At 39.4% G+C, this 25,327-nt stretch overlaps 1 protein-coding gene across 2 annotated transcripts in view; it reads right to left on the bottom strand.

Annotated features, from left to right (window-relative positions):
• The window catches only part of F13a1 (coagulation factor XIII A chain), a 149,402-nt gene that overhangs the window by 46,195 nt on the left and 77,880 nt on the right, over positions 1 to 25,327 (bottom strand). For both annotated transcript variants that reach the window (XM_010622800.3, XM_033761934.1), the window contains exons 7-8: positions 19,222 to 19,396; positions 16,571 to 16,709 (exon numbers count right to left, since the gene is read on the bottom strand). In XM_010622800.3, coding sequence (XP_010621102.1) covers positions 16,571 to 16,709; positions 19,222 to 19,396 — 314 coding nt within the window. The remainder of the gene's footprint in view (positions 1 to 16,570; positions 16,710 to 19,221; positions 19,397 to 25,327) is intronic.

Genomic DNA, 25,327 nt, shown 5'->3' with positions numbered 1-25,327 from the left:
CCTGTGGCAGGAGGGTCACACACAGGGTCAAGGACTTGCAGGAAATGGCTGAGGTGGAGTGGAAGTGACAGGTCTCAGTGGACTGGGTCCCTCAATGGTGGCAAGCCAGTGGCTCAGGATGGCCAGGGAAACACCCTGAGGACTTATTTCCAGTGGACGTAACTCTGGGTACACAGGTTTAACTGTGATAGCCAAAGTTCCCCATGGAAAGGGTTGTTGCTATAGATACTTATACTATTTTGCTGTTGTGGTGTACAGGATATTTGGTGAAAAGGAAAGAATTATCTCTGGCCATTATTAAGTTCTTAGCATTTTTGATGTAATTCACACACAGTTCAGAGGATCTGCATTTTCCTAAAGTATGATTTCCCTTTAGTTTAAGAAATTTCCTTAACACTTCCTTTTAAAAGTTTTAAATTGGTTTGGGGATTTAGCTCAGTGTTTCCAATGTCTACCTCACAAGCTCAAGGTCCTCAATTCGATCCACAGTGCCAGAAAAAAAATTTAAATTGGCAACTACTAATAAAAGTAATAAATAAAAAGTAATATATATTTAAAGTTTTAGAACACACTTATTTTTCATATTTGTACCCATTGTAGAAGGATTAAAACAAGCCAATTCATATATCTAGCATCACTTTTGTGGTGAGCACATTTGAAATTTATTTTCACAGCAATTTTGAAATATATAGTGCATTATTTTTAACAGTAGTCACCATGCTGTGCATTAGATCTGAAATACTTATTCTTCCTGAGCAGATATTTCTTAGTCTTTTTACTAATTCTTCAGGTTAGGAAATATATACTGATTCCTGAAATGCTACTTCTCTTTGTTTGTTTGTTTTTTGTTTTTTATTGAGTTTATTGGCACTTTTAAAGTATACAGTACAGTTACATTCATCACTGGGATCTTGTGCCTTTAAATGACAGATCTTGGTTCTCATTTCTCTTTTTTAAAAGCTTCTTTACCTAGAGCCATAATAGTCTTTCTGTTTTAATCTTGACAAGTTTTTCATGCATTTGTAGATGGCATGAATCTATTTTTGAGGCTGTTTGTCTCATTCAATCTCATATTTCTTGCCCTGGAGTTGGGCCAGCCCTGAGAAGGTGCTAAGTACAGGACCCCCATCCCCACAGGGCACACACTCCAAGGCCACAGTGGTTGCCTGAAACCACAGATAATGACAAACCCTAAAGTTACTATGTTTATTACTGTACACACTTACCTGTATAATAAGGTTTAATTTATAGATTGGGCACAGTTGATTAACAATAACTAATATCAAAATAGAAAATTATAACAACATACTGTAATAAAATTTGTGTGCATATTATTTACTTGAACACAACCTTGTGATACAACCACCACAGCCATTGTGTTAATTAACCAAGCCAGTTATTAAGTGACTACAGGGCAGGTAGCTTAGACAGTGTAGATACACTGGATAAAGAGATGATTCAATTCTGGGTAAGATGGAGCAGGATAGCATGAAATTTTGTCCTATCACATCAATGTGAAATTAAAAAAAATTATGACTTGCTTATTTATAGAACTTTCCATTTAATATTTTCATACTATGGTAACTAAAAGCATGGGAAGTGAACTACAGATAAGTGAACTACTGACTTGGTTGGAAGAACTAGAGGACATCTCCTAACAAAACAAATGTTATTAAATATTGGTTTGCTTGCTTGTTTTTTAAGAGTCATAGCTTTATATTTTCTCAGCACGATCATTTGTAACTTGAGTTCCTACTATAGTATTAAAATGTTTAATGTTCCTCTAATATTAAAAAGTTATAAACCTCCAAAGCCATCTAGTATCCTTGTTGCCTCTTTGTAAATGAGTGCAGGAATTAAAATAAGGATCTTGTTTTATTGAATATTGTTTACTCCATATGAAAAATTGGGGGAGGGCAGAAAATGATAAAGCTGACAAGTTAAGATTTCATCTCTGCTTTATGTTAGTCCTGTATGTTTAATCAGTGGCAGTTAGTAATTTTTAGGGTTTTCAAGAATGACAATAAATCAGTAGTACTGATACAAAAGACCCAGGGAACCTTTCACTAGAGGCAAGGGCTTCACTAGAATAATAATGAATGAACTGGTAGGGGCCCCTTTGATTTTTGAAATCAAAGGAAGTAAACCCATCTGCTTTGTATTTGCACATGGAAAATCACAGCACAAACAAAAGACAAGTGGCTAAGAATGTTTGTTCTAGCATAATTTATAGGAAGGAAATATTGGGAAAACTTAATCATCCAATATGTGATTAAACATTTCAAAACACAAAATAGAATACTATTCAGCCATAAAAATGTAGATTTGTATTTACTAGGCAGGAAAGATGTTCATGGCACATTCATTTAAAAATTAACACTACAGAAAACAGTGTATAGTGTGTGTGTGTGTGTGTGTGTGCACATACACATGTGTATACATGTGTGTCTGTGATTGTATATGTATGGGAAACAGAAGTTTCAGTAAACCCTATAAAATTCCATCCCTTTTAGTGCAAGCAAAATCCATGAATAGAATTACGTATATCTCTTGTGATTATGTTATATTACATGCCATGGAAAATTTTGTAATTAAGGTTACCAATCTGTTGACTTTGAGTTAATTAAAAAGATTATCAGAGTGAGCTTTGCCTAATCAGATGATCCCCCTAATCTGGTTCTAAAGTGAAAGACAAAGCAAAGCAAGAAATAGAAGAAAAAGAGACTCTCAGTCCTTGAGGAAGACAGAGGCTTTCACACTGTGAAGAACTTACTTCCTTTTAAATGAACTTGGAAAAGGATCCCAAGCATTATTAGAGACAGCAGTACCAGCCAGCACCGTGCACCATTTGACAAGCCGAGCAAAGGACCAGTCAAACTGTGCCCAGATTCCTCACCCACAGATATTGCTTGTTAACAAGTTTGTGTTGACATAGGCTGCTAAGTTTGTGGTACTCTGCAAGGCACACAATATGCAAACAATACACATCTGACAAATGCACACAATATTGCACACAATATATGTCTGACAAAATGTTACAAATATTCTGAGTAGGTAGAAGGCAGATGATTCTTACTTTCCTACCTTTTTTGTAATGTTTGGAATTGTTAAATAAGAAACACGGAATAGCCCCCAAACCTTAAGAGAATTATTATTTTTAAATCAAAGGAAGGTAAAGCATAGCTCCATGGTGGCCCTGGACCTCACAGCTGGCTGGGTCCCCTCCAGAGGTGCAGAAGTCTGTGGAAGGGATGAGAAAAGCACAGAGAATGCAGCTGAGACCAAGACAGGCCTTGCATCTCTGTGCACAAAGGAAACAAAGTAGTTAATTTAAGTGAGGATCCCTGTACTGCCTTTGGCTTAGCTAAAGGCTTAATCACTTTATAATGTCATCTCATATGTAACATGTCCAGAAAAGTTTCATAGGAAGAGTCCTTAAAAGAGGAGAAAGAGGCACAGCCTTGTAATTTTGTTAGTGTAGCTTCAAATGGGCTCAAGGGGGAGCACAAATAAGTCAGAGAGAGAGCCCAGAGGAGAAGTTGTGGACCAACTTTAAATGTAGGCCAAATGTTTGAATCCTTTCATCTGCAAAAGTGGTAGGGTCTGGGAGACAGGTATCTTTCCAATTATTTGTGTTGGTGGCAGACGGACACAGCCCTGATTCAGGTTCTGCTGATAAACTCCTAACCCAGGCAATGGCAGTGATGACAAGAATGACTGCATGCCCTGGATCATCAAACTCTTGCCACTCTAATGACAGTGAGAATGGAGTAGGGTGAGTGAGAGTCATTGGAAGGAAGTGGAAATAATTCGGTGTATTCTGAAGCTTGTCTGACAAGACATTTTAAAGAGTGGCAATGAAAACCGAGATTGAGAAAAAACTTGCCAGGAAAATATAACAAAGCAAGATAAATAAGGGAATCATTCAGGGGTGAGCTGGAGGAATGCTGTATGAGACTGTGAGGCCGGGGCACCACACTGCTCCAGATGCAGCTGCTCGTTGGTAGGTGCTGTTGCCATGCTTAGGCCAGGAAGGGGCATTTGACTTGGGAGCTGCATGGGGCCAGGTCAATCAAAGCCAGAGACTCAATCAGGTGAAGCCAAGGCCAGTGGCACCTCCTCTTTGAGGCTCAGCTCTATAGTTCCCTACAGTTGGGAGCTACCCAAGGAAGCCCTGGGCAATCAGTCCTGATGGAAGGTACCATGGAATGAAGCATCCCATCTCAACAAAAGATGCTGTTGTAGGGACTAAGTGCCTACCAAGCAAAAAGAGAAGCAATGGAGGTGTTTACTGTTGCTTATCCTGTGGATGAAAGGGACTCTGCATTTCTTGAGAAGTTGCAGTTTAAGCATCATCTACTGCAGCACAAGGGACACTAACGGAGTTACAGATGAGCATAGACCTGGGGAGTGTGCTGCAGCTCCCAACACAAAATTGTCAGTATATTTATAGTTGGGGTGACCATCAAAGTCATTAACACCTGCTCAGACACAGGCTTGAACCACCAACTGGATGATGGAATCAATTAGAAAGGACAGTGGCTCTAAATACTGGCATGATCCTACCAAGCACACTGGCTAAATACCATCCCCAGTGCATTCAACTGCAGGTGCGGAAAAGTAGCACTGAGAAATCCCATTTATGAAATCTAGTGAGAGTACAGGTGTTCTACTCTTAGACTTTCAGGTGCAGGTGACAAATATTTAAGAAAAAAACTTTACAGCTGCTTCATAAGAGCAGTTTTTGGAAAATTAGAGGATAATCATACAGATTTATTTCCCCTCTTCTTTGACTTTTTATGTATTGTGTTTTAATATAGTACCAGTAAATGAATGAAACTAGATTTGGCAGAAACAAGACACACAGAAACATAAAACCCAAAAACAAAGCAATGCAAACAAAAATACCAACCATAACTCAAAATAAAAATACTCAAAAGCAAAATGCTACACAACCACATGAACCACAATCTCCATCACTAGTGAGCAGAAGGCCCCCCTGAGCTCAGACAGGTCCCCTGCTAAATTCATGGTGGAAATGGGATGCCATTTATTTTACCACTTTCCATAGCATAGCAAGTCAGGAAATGACATTCTAACTGAAAATGAAAAAAAGATCATATTTTGAAGTTACTTGTTTGTATAAGTCTAAAAAATTTACTGTCATTAATCCTGAACAAATTTCTCTAAAAATACTTAGAATTTTAAAAAAATCCAGCCAGTAGGCTCATTAGGTGCCCAAGTCATTATTTTGCACCATAAAGGTGCTTATGAATATGATATTCTAAAGTTGATAGCTCTTATTCTTATAAAGTTTTTAGGATGTTTTATTAAAACATCAAAATAAGTTGGCATAGGTAGTACATATTTTATTAGCCTATTTTTTCTAGCAACCTATGAATGATATATATGATGATTATTCAAGGCAGAATTTGAGATTAACTAAAATATGACACTTTTTTACTATGAAAAGTATGCTAGTGTTTTCTGTATGTCTTTTTCCCACTTCCTTTCCCATCCCTCTTGATTTCTTGAGAAGTACTTGCAAGGATCTGTAACATTTTACCACCCCAAATTCAGTGTCCATTGTCAAGTAAAACTTGAATAGAACACAGGTTATGGGTTTACTGTAGAGATATTCTAGCTGGAGAAGTAGGGTAAGTGGGTGATAGGAGCAGGAGAGTCTAGTGCAGTGGTGGTGAACCTATGGCACACATGCTGCAGTGGGCTGTTTGTATCATTGAAAGATAGAAGACGTTCACCATCATTGGTCTAGTGTAGTGATTTTCAACCTTCAGAGAAGAAAATCCCATTTTCTAGTTTTTAAACATTTTTGTAATATCCCTTTATTACACTAAAATGAAATATATGAAGAGCTTTCTGCATATGTAATTTCTAAAAGGTGAATATAATGCCCCATAATATACAGGATAAACAAAAGCATATATAGTCATATGGCATATAATGATATTTTGGGCAATGCACATAAGATTATAATGGAACAGAAAAGGTCTCATTGCCTAGGGATGTCATAGCTGTCCTGACATCATAATCTAATGCATTACTTACATGTCTATGGGATGCTGCATAAGCAAATTTATGGAGCTGACAATGTTATAAAAGCAGAACACATACAGTTATGTACAGCATGTACTTAATAGTGGTAGAAAACTATTATTTATTTATGTATTTACTACACTATACTTTTCATCATTTGTGAATGTGCTCCCACTTAACTAAAAAGATTGCTATAGAACGCTATTGTATGCATGTCAATTTTACTGTATTAAGAGTCTCCTGGAAGTGATTGGATGGTGAGAGCACTAACCTCATCAATGGATTAACCAATTGATGAGTTCACAGTGGAATGGACTATTATTTGGAGGAAGCAGGTCATGGAATGTAAAACTGGGGACTGCACAGTGGTACCTCACTTTACAAACTTAACTTGTGTTATGATTTGGGGGAAGATGGCTGTGTTTGTGTTTGTGTGGGGAAGATGGCCATGGTGGTGTTTGCCATCTGATGTGGCGTTTGTGAATGGAAGCAAAATTTTTCCAGACACTTTTGTTTGCAAACCGAATTGCATTCTGGAATCAAAGTATTACTATATTTCTGAAGCTCTTCTCCTGCTCTATGCTTCCCAGATGCCATGAGTTGAGCAGCTTTCTTCCACTATACCTTTCTACTATGATGTTTCTATGTTGGAGCCAATAACCATGGACTGAAACCTCTGACACCATGAGTCAAGATAAACCTCTTCTAAATTGCAGGTATCAGGTATTTTGTCCCAGCAATAGGAAAGCTATCCAGTATGTTGTGTTACATCAACAGCATATATTTTTTGTTTACCATATCTTGGTACTAGATCAAGAGGCCATGCTGAGTGATTGACCAAGACTATCTGTTTGTGGAAGTGCCCTCTATGACATGCAAATAACAGTGAAATAGCCTATTGATATTTTTCACAGGACATATCCCATCATTAAGGGACTCACGACTGTACAAAAAATAATATGTATTTCAACAGATACATATGGAGAAGGCTATGACAGATCCAAAAAATTCTGACAAAATATAAAATGCTGGAAGGATGTGGTAGATCTCTTTTTGGAATCATGTACATATTGATGATGAATGGGCTTTGGGAAACACTTTTACAGTGGCAGAGTAGCAAGGAAAACAGTAGCAACAATGGCCAAAACAAACTTTTCCAGAACCTTGAAACTGAACAAAAGACTGTAAACCACAGGAGAATTTAGATCAGAAAAACAGATAAATCTTAGAATAGGGAGTTTTGTGAGGTTCTACTTTACTTTATTCCCATTCCCATGTCCATAGTTCCACATCAGTCTTGAAAACCAACAGCCTCAGAATCTATAAAAATTTATGGCCTAAGAGAGTTGGGTGTTTTGGTGCACACCTGGAATCCAAGTAATCTGGAGGCTAATGCAGGAACATTATAAATTCAAACCCAGCCTCGGTACTTAGTAACAGTGTTTTAGAGAGACCCTATCTCAAAAGAAAGTTAGAGACATAGCTCAGTGCAAAGATCTCATGTTCAATTAATACAAAGAAAGAAAGAAAGGAAGAAAGAAAAGAAAAGAGAAAACTTAACTGCTTAGAAATAGTTTGATGGAAGGAAATGGGGTTGGAAGACCTCAAAAGTCTCATCTACCCAAATTGTCATTGTTCAACTTTTCTAACATGTAACCAAAGAGCTCCATTCTTGGGGCTTGTTTTGACTTACTTAAATGATTTGAAGCTTACTCTGAGAAAATAGCCCTATCCATAGAGTAATTTTCAAACTCAACTAAAAACATTTGTTTAGCATCTCAGCTGCCTATGGGGTGAGTATCACTTGAGAATAATAAGAGATAACTGAAATAACTTAGAAAAAGTGAAGAGAAGTCTTCAGAGGACCTTGAAAACTCCAGCCTGTAGATGTTCTCACATGTAGGAGGTTGTATGCATCCTCAAGAAACCCCAAGACTGAATAGTTTCTCTGGTGTGAAAAACTATAATAGTACACAAGATCCTAATGGGGTAATTAACAATGTGAAATAGGAAGAGAAGCCTAAAGGTGTAGGGAAAGTGGGAAGAGTAGGGGAGAGGGAATAAGGGAAAAGAAAAAGTATGAGAAAATGAAAAAATGGAAATAAAGTGTTTGTAAATGTGGATGGGAAGAGGGCAAGGACAAGGGGAAAAAATGAGAACCAAGACCTGTCATGTAAACGTACAAGATCCCAGTAATGAATGTAACTGTACTGTATACCTAGAATGTACCAATAAACAATAAAAAGAAAGAAAGAAAAAAAAAGAAACCCCAAGAAAGTCCTTATCCCTCATTTCTGGCTGACCTTGAAGCTCAATTCAAGTGGAAAATGCAGGATTCTGTTGAATTGCAAACTGCCTGTTGGAGCATTACTTTTTTCACCCCACACAGGGCAGACTAATTTTCACCCCACACTCCTAGACTAAGTTTGGGAGATTGTTGGCTCAAGTTATTTAAGGAAATTCTGTCCAATTGTTTTTTGAGACTAACTCAGCATGGACTTCAGTGGCTATAAATGAGAAGGAATACAGATTTTAAAGAATTAGTCTAGGAAAGTCACTAAATAAACAAGCACAACAGCAACAACTACAAAAGCAAGATATATCAACAAAAATGCTGGTAGCAGTAAATCTGACTTGAAGAAATGACATATTGCTTTATTTAAAATGTCCAATTTTCAACAAAAATTATAAGGTGCAAGTACACATGGGTACACAGAGATACACAGACACACACACATGCGCACTTACACATGTAACTGGAAAGTATAGTTCACACACACAAAAGAAAAAGTCATCAAGAAAAATTGGAACAAAAGCCATGATTTTGGACTTACTAGGCAAAGATTGTAAATCAAATTTTATAAACATGTTTAAAGAACAAAGGGAAGACATTAGAATGATGCCTCACCAAATTCAGACTATAAGTAAAAATGGAAATTTAAAAACAAATGAAGGGAGGGCAGAGGTAAGGGGAAAAAATGAGAATCAAGACTTGCCATGTAAAGGTACATGATCCCAACAATGAATGTAACTGTACTGTATCCCTAAATGTACCAATAAACTCAATAATTAAAAAAAAAAAACAAAAAAAAAAACAAATGAAATAGAAATTATGGAGCTAAAAAGTATAATAACTAAAATAAAAGTACAACAGAGTGTTTCAAAAATAGATCTGAGAATACAGAAGAAAAATTAGTGAACTTGAAGCTAGATCAATTGAAATGAAGTTTGAATATGAGAAGAAAACGAAGGAAAATGAGCAAACCCACAAAAACATATGAAAAATGTAAAGTATATTAATACATTAATTATAAGAGTTCCTGAAGGAGAGAAAAGTTGCAGAAAGAATATTTGAAGAAATGGTAGCCAGAAACTTCAAATTTGATGAAGGACATTATTATGCACATTGAAGTTCAGAAAATCCAAATAAGACTGATATTGACCTATACCTACACACACTACAGCCAAACTGTTGCAAGCTGAAGACAGAGAGATTGTTTAAAAGAGCAAGAGAAAACAATTCATCTCATCCAGGAATCATCAATGAGATGATTTTAATCTTTCCTTCCTTCCTTCACTGTATATATAAAAGCTAATTCAAAATGGATCCTAGATATAGACATAAGATCTAAAACTGGACAAAGCTTAGAAGAAAGCAGAGGAGCAAATATTGTGATCTTGGATTATGTCGTGGTTTCTTATATACGACACAAAAAGTATAAGAACCCAAAAGAAAAGATTAAAATTTGAATTTTATAAACATGAACATTTTTAGTACTTTAAGGACACTATCAAGAAAGTAAAAGGACAGCCCACAGATGGAAGGAAATATTTACAAATCACATATGGATTTATATCCAGAATATGTAAAGAACAGCTACAATGCAACAATAAAAAACAAATAATCTAGTTTAAAATGGGACAAGAAGCTGGGCATAGTGGCCCTTACCTGTAATCCCAGCTTTGTGGAAAGTTTAGGGAGGAGAATTGCAAGTTTAAACCTGGATAATGTAGCAATTTAGTGAAACCTAATCTTAAAAGTATTTTTAAAAGGCTGGGAATATAGCTCAGTGCAAAGGCTCTGGGTTCAATCACCAGACTTAAAAAAAAGGAGTGTAGGGGAAGTGGGACAAAGATTTGAATAGCCATTTTGTCCAAATCATATATAAATGTCCAAAAGACCTATGAAAAGATGTTTGACAGCATGAAACATTAGGGCAGTGCATATAAAATTCACAATGAATTACCATGTCACATCCACTAAGATAATTACAATTTTTAAAGCGGGAAATAATAACTGTCAGCAAAAATATAAAGAAGTTGAAACTCACACACTGTTGGTGGAAATTTAAAACAGCTGTTTTGGAAAATAGTTTGGCAGTTTCTTAAAAAGTTAAACACAGAGTTACCATATGACTCCCCTTTCAATAGGGTGTTCTGTCTTCAATGCATATTCCTAGTCCTCAGATAACAGATCTCATTGTCTACTCCTAATGATTTTAATAAAAACGATTTGGCCAAAAGTGTGATTAACTCAGCAATGTTTGAAAATAAACATCTTGGATAACACTTTAAAACAAATAACTTGGATGCATTGTGGGATCCCTCCCAAACATCTTTAAGCAATTTGGTCTGTATTCGGAATTTTTCTTCTATACTATTTTTAAATTAGTTTTTTAAAAATTAAATTGAAAAGGCCATTTTATCTGAACCTATTTCATTTAAAATGAAAAGACGATATAGGAAATGAAGATGCTTTTTAATTCTTTGCACACAGTTCTTATGATTATCTTTACTATCATACATGATGTTTGCAACCCTCCAACCTAGGATTTTCTGTTTGCTATTTGACCAGTCAGCTGGACTTTGAGAAGCAGATGAGACCAGCATGAACCTTAGGGCCCCATGTGTACCCAGCCTTTTTCTTTTCACGTCCATGGGTATGGATGAACCTACCTCCACCCACCTCATTTGAAACTCTGTTTTCCTGAGTGGAAAATATATGCTCTTTGGCTCACATTGGATAAACTCATTGTAATGTGGGAGGATAAAAGAAAGAACAGGTAGAAAAGAAACAGAAAGTCATAACTAAAAATTGTACTTTGAAGAAAACCTTAGCTGAAGTCACCCACAGTGACCCATATCGAGCACACTCTTGGTTAGTTCTGGGTTCTTCCCTGCCAGAGCCATCACACCTCAGGAGCAATAAAAGTCCATAAATTGGTTTAACGGAGAGAGAGCAAAGAGCAGGAACGCACCCCTAATATAAAAGAGGGGTGACCTGCACCCAAAGGATGTTTAAATTACCTATTCTAAAAAACAAAACAAAAACTGCCCACAACTCCTGGGGGTGGGCACCTTCTCCAGGGCTTTCCATGCTTCAGAAGAGTAAATGTTCCCAGTTCCAAGCTGTGCTGTGCATCATTTCTCTGCTCTTGAGTGCACCCTAAGTGTCTAATAAACCCTCTTTAAGCCACTGATGTGTCCTGAAAATTCTTTTTCTTAGAAGTCATCAGACCTGTTACAAAAGGATGCATTAAACACCTCATTTCTGCTTTGGGAATCTCTCAGACCCAGTAAGGTGACAATGGAAAATGCTTTGACCCTCCCCTGAGTACGGAGCACCCCAGCTTGGTTTCCGGGCACACTGTACAGTATTGGCTGATTCCCCTGTGATGGTGGCTCAGGGCCTGCTGCCCAGCACAGCAGTTGATAGTACTGTGCCATCACTGTGACCCCTCAAAGTGGGACCTACAAGTTAGATTTCTTTTCTTCCTTTTTAGAGATAAGCAAATTCTCCAAACTTCCTCCTGCTGAGCACATGATCAATGCCAGCCCCCTTTCCTCAGAAGCAGTGGCAGAATATTCACATGCTGAACCCAGGGTCCAGCTTCCTTCCCACAGAAAGAGAATGAGCCCAAGGAGTTGGAAGCTCCACAGCAAGTGTGGAGGTCTGTACCATCTCTTTCCCCCAGTTCCTTGCTATAAAGACCTTGTCACAGCTGTATTCGGGGAGATCTGAGGCAAAAGGGCCCTTCCATCTCCTCGGAGCTAGCTTTGAATAAATCCTTTTTCCTTTTTGCCAAACCTAAGCAGCCAGTAACAATACCTCCCTAGCCCCAAAAGAGACCCAAATTCAGAATTTGAAGTGTAGCTTCTAGGGCAGGTATATTGCTTTTGTACTCTTGTGAGGTAAAAGATCATTTGTGGAACCAACCCAGGTCCAGGAGGCACTGAACTTCCTTTGGCAATGTGAGCAGGGTAAAGGGAAGCTGGAAGGTAGGCCTGGAAGCTGGACAGAAAGGAGCCACTGGGCCAGGGGGCTTTGAGGTGGTTTCTTCTAAGGAACCCTGCAGAAGGCTGTGGATGCATAGCTCTGTGAACGCTAAGAGAAGCAGGCGGTTTTGCCTTAGAGAGGCACCACCTGGAGTGGGATGGTTCCTGCGGGTGGGAAGGAGGGGCAGATGGTGATGTTTGGATGGTAACAACTCATTCCCAAGTGGTTATAGCTAGTCCTGGGGAACTGGCCTTTCCAGGACAGCAGAGAAAAGGGTAAAGGGTCCCTGCTTCACACAGGAAGGAGCTGCATAGGCCAGGAAGGTGAGAATGAGGGTCAGTGCCCAGAAACTGTTGTCACAACAACGTGCAGCAACCCTGGAAGCAGTTACGCCTGCTTGCCAGTTCCTCAAGGCAGACGGGGTCTCACTGTCCTGTGTTAGCACTTGGACCCTTCCTGACACTCCCCTGGGTATCATCTGTGGGCCAGGGACAATGATGCCACCTTGCCAAGCTGGAAGGGGAAAGTGGCTGGGAGCCAGACCTCAGGGGGAAGAAGGAAAATGTCCTTTGCAGTGAATTTGCCCTTGTGTCTGTCATGTGAAGCTTTCTCTGGCTCATTTTCACAAGTTGTGCCTGAGTCCAGGGCCCGAAGCAATCATTATCAACATCATAGATGTCGTCTCATTTTTTGCATCCATTGTGTGAGGCAACATTGATTTTTTTGCCTATCTTTGAACAGCACAGCCAGAAGACTGCAGGGGGACAATGGCTTTGACTCTGCAGCCTCTTCCCCTGCTGTCTCTGACTCCCAGCTCCCATCATAGCCCTGTTTAAGAGTCTAGAGGGCTCTACATGTGGTGTCTCCCCATAAACACCGGATGGAGCTCAAGGGCAGTACCATGTGGTACTGTACCATCAGGGCTTGTCAGGCGACAAAATGACATCTGTTCAGTGAGCATTTAAAAAATTCCCCAACCAAGATCATTTATTCCCTGCTTGCTCTGTTCCCTGTGTGCTATTCCATGCTGGTTAAACAAACAAAAGTAAGAGAGACTCCATACTGCTCCATGCTGGGGGAGGCTTTCCGGTGAGGACAAGTCAAGAGAGGGGCAGTGTTCAAACCAGGCGATGGACTCTGGCAAGGCTGAAGGACACAGGGTAAAGCTTACCCAGAGCTTACCCAGAGCAGGAGCAAAGCCCTTCGTGGAAATACCTTTCCTGACCCTAGTAAGTGCCACTGTCTCTGTCTTTTTAAATCGTTTCCGTTTCTACCGTGACCTTCTTAATGAGGCGGTCAAATTGAGCTCTTCCCAGGTGAGGTGACATTCATTGGCCCCTGCCCATCTGTTCGACCCCTGCCTCTTCTCTTCAGCGAGCCTCCCTATCTCTGTGCGCTGCGGGGACTGCAGCGGTGCACTGCGCAGCCACCTTCATTAAACTGTCCACCGTGATTCATAGGCGCCTCCCCCAGAGGTTACGCATAACTCAGAAGCCACCAGCGCGCCAGGGACAGGCAGCTCAAATTGTTCCTCCAGGGATGTGTTGCCTGGCATTTTCCCCCATGGAAATTCACTGGCCACCTTGGTGTCCAAGGGCTCCACCCAGCTGTGCCCTTTACAGATTCCTTTGCCCCCAAAGCAAAGGAAATTTGCCTGTAGCAGAAGAACGAAGGAGCTGGACTGTGCTCCCTTGAGGAGGTGAGAGAGAAGAGAGAGTGCCAGACACTGAGCAGGGACCACACACCGCCTGACTGGCTGGGTTTGAGTGGCTGAAGCTCACCGAGGGGAGATGGTGCTGGGCTGAACCTGTGACCCTTGCTAGGAAGCGTCAGGCTGGACACTGCCGATCTATAGTGTGCTGACCTCAACATGGTCATCCTCCCTCCACCTCGGCCTCCCTGGCTTCCATGTCCGGCCCCCTCTCTTTTGCTGGCCCTACAGAGCTGGCGGCCGTAGCTCTCACCAGGCTGACGTGAAGCTGAGGAGTCCAGGGCTGACATGATAGGGGGTGCGAGCCAGTGTGCTTTCTCTGACACGCCACAGACCGGAAGTGTTGGTGAAGCGTTTCCGGTTTGGGAATATTTGCAAGAGACGATGAGATATCTTAGGGCTAGGACCCAAGACTAAACACAAAATTCACTTATATTCCATATACACCTTATACTTACAACCAGAAAGTCATTTTATACAACATTTTTAGTGCTCCTGTGTTTTGACTGATGAAGTCAGTTATTGAATTTTCCACTTAAAGTGCCATGGGGTGCTCATGGAGTTTTGGATTTGGGATCTTACACTCTTGGATTAGAGATACTTGATCAAATTACTAGTATTTTACCTCAATAACCTCACTGTGTCATACCATCAGGAAATGGTATTTGCTGAGATTTCCCTCCGTTTATGCATGGCTAATCTGAAGCCCAGAGAGGTTGAAGTCATTTTCCCAAAGCCACACAATGGACCAGAGCCTGACATGGGCAAAGGGGCTTCAGTATTATGTACTGGTGGATGTGTTCAGGGAAAACCTCCACCAGCCTCCTTAAAAAAGGAGAGTTCTTCCCAGGCCCATGGCTTCCTGGAATATTTTGACCTTTAATGTGCATTAGAGTTTCCTCTGGGGAGGTAGAAGCATCTTCTTTATCCTTAAAAATCCCCCCTAAATGACAGTAAGAGCAGTAGTCATCTTAGACACCGGGCACCTCTCTTTTGACTGCTTGAAGGTGCTTAGGTTGATGGCAACATATTGCTTCCAAAATATCCCAGCTGTGGGACTAATAACAAAGGCAATCAGTGGCTAACATTCATTAGACACCTGTTAGACTCAACTCTGTGTAGAGGGAAGTAGGGGATTTTGTCATCCCTGCCATAGAGGGGTCAAGAGGCACAGAGAGTTTATGCTTTGCTCGAGGACACATAGCTGATCAATGACAGAGCCAAGCCACTGACTGAGCCCTGTAATCCCTGAGTCCCGTAATCCCCTTCATTGGTGTGTTCTGCTTAAATGTTTCAATTGCTGCTCAATTTATGGAGGAGAGCCTTCCTCTTGCCAGCATCTCCATGCTTACTAAGCCCAGCTCCTCCTTCAAATGTACTGCACTAGTTTTTATTCACAGTGGTGAGTTGCTATTGCTTCTGCAATGTTCCTTCTTTTGACATTCTCAGATGACTGTTGCCAGGGCCCGGTGAGCTGCCACGGCTCCTGAAACCATGGACTATGCCTGTAACAGGGGAGCTCAGGAACTTCCAACTTCCTACATCCCCATTTGGATGATTTTACAACTCACAGTGTTTTAGTTTTATTACTTATAAGGAACAACCATATCAGACACATTTTTGGCTTGGAAATTCCACCTAGTTCAGTGCCCAGTGACAGCTCAATTTCCTCCCATACAGACCTTCCTAAATATCCTTTTCATCTGGATACAAGACTTCTCCCCTCTTTTCAGTGTACTGATTTGGTCTGAGGGGATCCCAAGGAAAAATGAGATTTCTTTGAGATTTTAGCCTCCTTGTGGGATAATTAGCTTGTGAAGGCCATTAAAGATGAGTTTTTTACTGAACCAAGCTGAACAGATTTCAGGTCTCCTCCTATTTCCACATTTAAGCAAAGATGAGGGTACAGTCAAGGGGAACTTTTATATTCAAAGAGTTGCTCTACATTGCAGAGGCAAGACTAGGTTGGGGCTCAGGGTCTGAGACACTTAGAGCTTATTCCTAGCTTACCAGATGTATGACCAGACTGAGCCTCAGTTTCCTAATCTGTAAATGGAAATATTACTAACATTCTCTTGATAAAACTGTGAAAATAATTAGATAAGGCCACATAAACACAGAAATTTGTACACAGCAGGTGCCGAGTAAATGTCAGCTATACTCCGTTTAGACACTGCCTAGAGAGTGCTCAACTCCAATCTCTCTGTCATCAACTGTGGATACTAACACACAAAAGTAGAGATGAATCAGTACTGGCACACATAGTAGCTAAAACTGTGGCCTTTTTTGTTGGTTGCTGCCAAATGGATGATCGATTTTTATTACTAGGAACCCAAACTGCTTGTTCAATAACATTTCTAATTCATTAGCTAAGAAAATCTTTGACAATCAGACATTTCTGCCTATGGTATCGAATAGTCCTTAAAATAGAAGAGAGAGAAACATCAGACAGAACCTGTCTTGTGCTAAGTGTGTACTCTCCCTCTAATCTGATACTGGCCAGTGCCCTTGTAAATCATACTCACCACACTGAGTCCTTGGTGAGTTTGGAACTCACGTTCCCGTCTTCTTCCAGGAAGATATCCAATTGCAAGTTGGCATCATTATCATGGGCTGAGAAGTAATTGGTAATGACTCTTGCTGGAATTCCAAGGCATCTCAAAACTACAGAGAAGAAATGTCACTACACTTGAGACACATTGTTGCAATTTAAGAAGCACACAGTGAAGAATCCCTTTCCATATCTTCTATGCCCTGTGGACATGTCCTCAAATGTTCCTCAGAGAGGAAGGGTGACTTGTTCAGCCTCTGGGAGCCGAAGAGAGATGTCTTGCTGTGCAATGCTGCAGAAATTTCCCTGGTGCCAAATATAGGCAACTAGAAGAGAATCTAAGCTTCACTTTCTAATCATGGGGTTATCAGAGTAGTATTATTTTGGCCTACTTAATGGAATCATGCTCCTGAAAATGAAGTTTGAAAACTCTAGTAGGAAGTTAGGAATTTACAGAGCAGGTCCTCAGCGGGGTTTGATCTTCTTGGCTGGAATTTACTCTCGTGGCAAGAAGTGCAGGGTGACACCACAGATTTGTTTTAATTGTTAGATAATAAATTACTTGGATGCCTCTCTTGCCATATGTACCTATTGATTAAACTTAATCCAAATGCCCTCACTGGCTCCCAGGACGCCAGACATCAGGATTCATTGAAAATAATTCACCTGACAATTTTAAGATTAATGACTTGGCTTGCTATTTTTTTTCTTCCTTCAGAATAGTTTAGCATTTAAAAAAAAAAGACTCTCTGCCTCCTTAAGATAGAACAACCTTGGAAGTCCAAACCTGAGTCTCCTCGAGACTCAACTGTTCTCTTCCTTAATGACTTAATCTCAATACCCCCCGCCCCACATCACCAATGACAGGCATCACTGGCTTCTCACTCCCATCTTCCTATCCATTGCAATTCCTATTCACCCACAGTCTTACCCATAAGAGGACTGGTGCTCTTGTTCTATTTTTAGTGAATTTTAGTAATTTGTTTTGTGTGCGTGCTTGTGGGTAGAACCTGGGACCTCCTGCATGCTGAACATGTGTTCTACCACTGAGCTATGCCCCCAGCCCTCTAGTGAGAATTTCTGAACACTGATTCACATGGAAGCACAATAGAACTTACTCTAGAATCTAGTTTACTTTTAATTTTAAGGTGGTGGAATTTACCTTTGGGGCCTGGTCCTCTTTCTCTCCAATCTCCCCCTTCAAGTTTATTCTTACTGTGAGTTCCTCAAAGTATGCTCTTGCCTTTTCTTGATTTACCATCAAAGCCCACTTGTAGGCACAGATCTGACAGTGCTTTCATACAAAAAGGTGCTCACCATTTTATCTGGTTCAGGGCCTGAAGGATTTGAGCTAGGGTAGTGAAGCTATGGGCGTGGGGAGGATGTGAGTCCTTTCTCTTTTCCTGGAGTCTCTCCTCTCGCCATCCTGGCTTGAGGGAGGGAGATCCTTTCAACATTTAACTTATCATGAAGCCCAGGCTTCTCGGACTTCAGGAACCAGTCCTAGGAGACTGATACTTTGGCCTTTACAGGTTCCAGGAAGTGCATATTCCTTTAGCTCTTGGGTGTATTGAAAATCCTAAGAATCTTTTTTTTTTTTTTCAGCTGATACCAGAGGGAAATGAAACAAAGAAAAATTTACAATTTATTTCTATTTGGATCATCGACCAACTGTTAGACTATCACTACTTGGAGCAAAAACTGGCAGGTTTCATAATCATGTTTTAAAATGGCCTTGCTACAGCTTCTCCTTGTTTTGTTTTTTCTTTATTTAAAAAATGCTAACTAGGTGAAACATTCTTTATTAATGAGCAGGCTGGAAGGACACTCCGACTTGAGCTTAATGTTTGTCCAAGGCTGTAGAAGTGGGGTATGAATAAAAGTCATTACCAGTGTGTACTTAAATAAATGTATTTTAAAACATATTCGCTGAATTAACTGCAATTTTATCCGGGTCTACAGAGGCAAAAGCCAGTTTGAAAAATGATGCACAGGGCTGAAGAGAATGCCTCTGTCCCTGTCTGTTGTGTTCTGCAGGCTGGATGTTGGGTAGATTAAACATAAGCATGGCAGCTGGGAGGGGAAGACTGCTCATTCTGTCCGATATCTAATTGCTCAGGGGCATTGAGACTCATGTGGAAGGATGGAGATGAGGCTGCCTGCCACAATCCCTTTCATAATTGGGGTAGAAATTAAGTGGACATATTTTCCACGCATATTTATATAACATCTTGATAATAGGTAAGCAGTATATCTTGCCTTATTCTTATTTTAGATACAGCTTTTTTAATGTTGAAAATATGAGCTTACTGAGAAGAAAATGGTTCATCTTTTTCCCCTGCATCCTTACTTGGCCCCTTGACCCTCCATTGCTCTGAGTATTAAATGATGAATTAAGAGGGAAACGGTACATCATTCTTTTCATAAAGATTCTGCAGTCAGAAAGATTTTGAGCATATTTGACCCAGTACAATTTAATTATGCATCGACTGCATCCCAGAATACTCACCCATAAATTCTGTAAAGCCAACAGGGACTGCTAAGTCTCTTTGCCAGGTTACAGATAAAATGTCTTGAAGTGAAATTTCCTTTATGTTAAAAAATATTACTTAACTGGTTACTTACATGTGTTAAAGACACCAGCAAAAACCCAGCACTGGCCATACTGGACTGGATTCTCAGAGCTCCTGTATTCCAATAGGATGTCAACGCTTCCGGTCCAGGCTGATGGGGGGACGCCGTAGGCATAGACATTGTCCCAGGATCCCACAATGACACCTTGGTCATCTTTGGCATTAATCTAAATGAAGCCACAAGAGGTGAGAAGGAAGAAAGATCATTCAGACCAGCCCCCTCCAGGCTGTCAGTGAGCAAAGTACGGCTTCCAGTGCCTTCCCTATGTCCTGGAGGTGAAAACAGTTCTACTCTATTCAAATCACCATCATGCTGTCAGAAATGCTGCAGAAACTAAATATTCAAAGGGGAAAACAAATTCCCAGGACTGCCTGCTGAACAGTGTTGTATTATATTCCAGTGAGCTCAACAGCAGATACAAAGCATCTTTTCTCACACATAAGGCTCTTGGTTTGGGCCAGATGGTGCTAGGGTAGGAAGAAAGGAAGAGAAAAAGAAGATCTGTAAAAGAACAAGATCAGGAAGAGATCTTGTGTTGGTGGAAGGCGAACTCAGAGCTGACAAAGGAGAAAAAAGGGATGAAACAGACTTTTACTTCTGTGATGAGTGGTGGACATCATGAATTGGAATAATTAACGTGTTGCCACAGAAACAATTATGGGTAAATAAGAAAATAGATTTACATAGGTAATTCACAAAATTTATTCTTTACAATCTTGTTAAAGGAACATTCTCTTTATAGCTATTTAAAGTGATTAGCATTTCATACTGTTAGAAGAAATTTCTATTTCTGCAAAGGGCCTGGGATGTTACAGTTTTGATATAGAGGAGCCTTCAGCAGAGCAGCAAATGGCTATGCTGAATGTTTGGGAAAAGCCTGCTCCACATCCAAAGTATAATCATCTAGTAACAACAGATCTGAAGCGCAGGATCATGTATAGACAATACAAGGAAACCTGAGAATTAACAGTTTTGAGGCACCCTAACAGGTTTTCTGGGCACTGCTGAATTCACCTCTTCTGATGTGAACTTTATCCCATTGAATGAGAGGCAGAAGTGTCCAGGTGGAGGACAGTGGGAGTTTTCAAAAAATGAGTGTCACGTCAACAATTTCCATAATTGACATAACACTTGTTTAGAACCTTATGACACAAAGTGTGGTCTGTGGACCAGCCATTAGACATTTCCAGGGAGCAATTTGGAAAGACAGAATCTCCTTCCACAGCCTCACAGAATAATAATATGCACTGTAACAAGATACACAGGTAATTTGTGTGCAAATCAGTTTGAGAAGCAAAACACTGGAGCACACTGAAAAGATATCATTAAGCAACTTAAAATATGATCGGAATCATGTGCCTTTGGATTATGAAACCCACAGGAGATACTTTGAAATATGGTGACTTTTTAGGTGTTGCTGCCTTGCCAACCAATAGCACAGCCTCAGCACCTGCCCAGAGCTCTCTGTTTGACTTGTTGTATTTAGTAGTAGAGGTTCATAAGTGCAGGGAGAGCAGAAATAAAATCTCTGTCTTTCTGAATTCTAGCAAGTATGAACAAAGAGTTGCTGCTTCATAGTTGTTCAATAATCACTTGTACATTCCACAAACATATTGGTCTTGTATTTTAAATAAGAATAAGACCTTTTCCCTGGGAAGAGATGAGGAAGAGGCTTGTCAAGTGGAAGCAAAGATTATTAATATTAAGAGAGAAAGGGATACAGCCAGAACTGGGTTCCAAGGTGGAAAGAAAATCATTTGGATAGGAGGGTTGTAGTGGTGATATGAGGGCTTCATGGAGCACATGACACACAAGTTGACGAAAAAAGTCCATCCACAGAGTAAAAAGAGTTTCAATCAATTGTTGGTGTCATAGAAAAGAGTGGCAGGGTTAGGGAACCCTGCACAGGTATCACATACAGAGGCAGTGTTGGGTGAAATTGAAAATACTAACAGAAGACACTTAAAATGGTCAAGTGTCTTCTGTTATGAAGGCCCAACTTTCCACTGAAGTGTGACATTCACTCTACCACTGAGCAACTTTTTCCACAGTGAATCCCACAGAGTGCTGTCTTCCTGATGATTCTTCCATTTGATTTTTCTGTTTTTTCCCACTTTGTCTCTGTGTGCAGGAAGTGAAGAGTGTTAGTAACTTCCAAATTAGTGTGTTTGATGTAGAAAGTAGTTCTTTGGAGGTTTCTGAATGATCCTGTTCAGCTAGTCATAAATTCACTCCTCTAGTATGAACTTTGACTTTAGTCTATAGATTAGGAAATGCTCAGGGTTCCGTAGGGGTTAGCCAACTATCTGACTCTATTCATGATCAGTAGTCCTTATTATTGATTTGATTATTTAATAATGTGTATCTATTGTGTATCTGGAAAAGTATCTTGGTAGACTGATGTGGATTGGTCTCTGTGTATAAATTCAACTTTTAACTCACACTACCATTCCTCAATCATCGAGTAGTAGAATAGATAGTATCTATGAATCCCACAGGTAAAAGTTCCTAAACTGTAGTTCTGATGACTGATTTTCAGATAAATAACCATTAATTAAAAGAGCTATTTTTAGCATAAGCCTGAGCCCAAGTAACTAAAGGAAAGAGCAAGGGGGAAGAGCTCTCTTCCTTATTAACCTTTTAATTGTTGATGTTGAGCTGCTCTCCTGTTGTTAGATAAGTCGCAACTCTCATTTATTAGCATTTGACCAGATTAATTGATGTTTTCTAATTAGAACATCAATTTCTATGGCTCTCAGACATTCAAAGAGGTAAGTCTTTAGTGATAGAGGTAAAGAGTTAAAGTAGTTTACACTTTTAGTTTCTCAAAGGTTTAAATGGTATAAGTGATAGTGTGAAATAGGAAGAAAATAGCTAAAGGGGAAGTGGAAAGGGGTGGGGAAATGAAATAAGGAAAAAGAAAAATGTGAAAAGGTGGAAATACGGAAACAAAGTCTTTGTAAATAGGGAAAGGTGAAGTGGGTGAAGGGAGGGCAGGGGTATGGGGTGAAAACAAGAACCAAGACATATCACGTAAAGGTACAAGATCCCAAAGATAAATGAAACTATTGTTTGCTTTAAATGTACCAATAAACATAATGGGGGAAAAAGAGTTAAAGTAATATCTCCCTCCCTAGACAACAAAATATCTTTGGGAGGGGGAGACACTTCAAGGACACACTAGTCCTTTTGTGTGCTACAACTGGTTGCTGTAAGACACCATCATGATTTGACCCGTGGCAGACTAACATGTCTTGGTATTGGTTACTAGGGATCAAGCAGAAAACAGGAGGTCAGGACTATGGACAGATAATGTTATATAATTTCAATATAGCAGTAATAAAGTGCTCTCCCCAAATACCAACAGAATTGAAAAATGAAGGAAAAAATGGCCTGTAAATGTTATTCCCAACAGCCTCAGTCTGTAACATAGTGCAGTAAACCTCAAGATTTGGTGACGGAGAAGATGAGAGCCATGGGGTGCAGCAAACAGGCAGCAGGCACAGACTCTGAATGTAACTACCCTGTTCTTCAGATACTTAGTGCTGAATTATCAAAATCCTGAGTTTTCAAAATTTATTTTTCAAAATCAGGAAAGAAACAAACTGAACTAAAATGAAATTTTTTCTCTTGTGCTGACCAAAATCATGGAAGGAACTTTGGTGGAGAAATAGGTAAGAAACGGTCTGCACATAAAAAAAAGCAGGCATTCTGGGACTAGGCTGGGGAAAGACATGAAGCCCAGGGCCACCTGCCATGGGATGAGGTGTGGAAGTGGATCCTGGAAGGAGAAATTCAGCTGGATCCTAAAAGAAAAAAATAGAAGCCAAGTATTCTAAGAAAGATTGTCCATCTCCTCAGTTAGTCTACTTTCCTTGCTCCAATTTTTCTGTGAGTACTGACAAGTAAACAGGATGCAGTACAGTAGCCTCATACTGTATTCATAGCAGAAACCAAACCCATCTGAGATCAAGAAAAGAGTTAACATTTCTTTTATCCATTACAGCAAACAAACTACCTGGAGATGAATTATGCAAGCATGAACATGGACAAAGAAAAAAAAGACATTAGGAGGGAAGGACAGGAGAGAGAGCATGAAAAAAATAATACATAGATGAAAACAATCAATAAACACAAAATTTCCTCCACAATTTCTCAAGAGATCATGGACCCAAGGGAACAAAATGAGGGCCAAATTATACCATTACAGAAGTAACAATAATTACTAACTACAGGAAACAGAACAGACACTGTTAGAATAATGACATAGAAGACAAGTTTGAGATAATTAAAGTAATACTAATAAAAAAGACAAGCAGATGATGTTATTTATAGGGAAACTAACAGTTATTGAAGATGATATAACATAAGGATAATTAGTATCCTCAGAGAAGAAAACCCAACAAATGAAATAAAGGCTGTATTTACAAAAAAATAACACTTTACTTAATTGAGGTAAAATTTATTGTATATAATGAAAGAATAATCTGTACTCTGTGGTGACTTCATGTAGATTTTTAGTCAATTCAAACTTTAGGAATAAAATGTAATTGGTCATCTAGACAAAAAAAATGCAAATTAGCAATCAGTGAAGGAATCAGCAGCCTTCAGAGTTCTTCATAGTTCCTTTCAGGAAAACATGGGCAGTATGTAGAGAGCCTGGAAGAGAGAATGACTCAGGAACATTGCACACAGCCAAGATGCTGTGTAAGTATGAGGGTAACTAGCACACTTTTCCAAACAGGAAGGATCTCAGGGAACTTGGTAGCTATCTGTGAAAACTCCTTGAAAAGTAAAATCAAGGTAATTAAGGGCTGAATCAGAGTTCGGAAACATTAATCCACGATAAAAGACTCAGTGATGGGAAAAATCCATATAAGTTAAGTGTCTTTGCGACTTACAGTTATAGGATAAATCTGAAATTTTAATATTGTAAAAATAATCATCACTGTAAGAAGAAATTAGATATGGAGGAGAGAGAAGGTATAAAAATGCTAATGAATTATGCAAGCATGAGCATGGACAAAGGAAAAAAGGACATTAGGAGGGAAGGAGAGGAGAGAGAGTGTTTGTCTCTCATAGTTAATTGGTAATGTCTAAAATTAAAATGTAATTTTAAAGTATGTAATTACTTTATTCTTTTAATGGTTTTCATAATTTTTAAATAACTTTAGAGGGATCTGTTAAGAATTCATGTACTTATTAGAGAAGAAACATCGAAGTTTAAAAATTTCTTTTATCGTTACTGTTTTTTCTTGTATTAAAGTAAAATTTAATAAAACAAGGTTTTTGCAAATCATGTATTTGGTAAGGGGATAATACCCAAAATATATAAGGAACTCAATATATAAGGAAAACAACCTTATTAATAAATGGGTAAAGGATCAGATCAGACATTTCCTCAAAAAAAGGCCTGAGTGGTCCATAGACACACACATAAAAAAAATGCTCAAAACCTCTAATCCTCATGGAAGTGCAAATTAAAATCACAATGAGATGTAATCTTACTTTGCTAGGATGACTATTATGCAAAAGATGAACCATGAATGTTGGGGAGGATGTGGAGAAAAAGGAATCCTTGCATATTATTGGTGGGGAAGTAAATTAGCACAGCCATTTTACAAAATAACATGTGGGTTCCACAAAAATGTAAAGTAGAACTATGATATGAGGTGGCAACCCAATTCTGGGGGTGTAAACAAACGGACTGAAATCAGTGTATCAAAGAGATCTTTGCCCTACATGTCCACTGCAGCACCACTCACAACAGCCAGGATAGAGAAGCATTTTAAGGGTCTGTGAGGGGGTGGATGGATAAAGAAAACATGGCACTTATACCCCAGGGGATACTATGAAACCTAAATCTCAATATATAAGAAAATTGTGGGAAGTTCTGAAACTTTAATCTTTAAATTTTTCTGGATTGCTTAAATCCTTTTTTAGAAGGAACTATTTTTTTCTTCACCAAAAGGGGGAAAAAGGATGATTCACAAAAGATACTCGCAGCAGATATGTCAAGAAGCCAAATGTGTTTAATTTTTGCAATGAGAATCTATATATATATATATATATATATATATATATAATTATTGTTATA

The sequence above is a fragment of the Fukomys damarensis genome, unplaced genomic scaffold, assembly GCF_012274545.1.
Source record: "Fukomys damarensis isolate Sample0158 unplaced genomic scaffold, DMR_v1.0_HiC HiC_scaffold_10, whole genome shotgun sequence".
In the NCBI taxonomy this organism is placed as follows: domain Eukaryota; kingdom Metazoa; phylum Chordata; class Mammalia; order Rodentia; family Bathyergidae; genus Fukomys; species Fukomys damarensis.
This window is presented reverse-complemented; position numbering and strand designations above follow the sequence as displayed.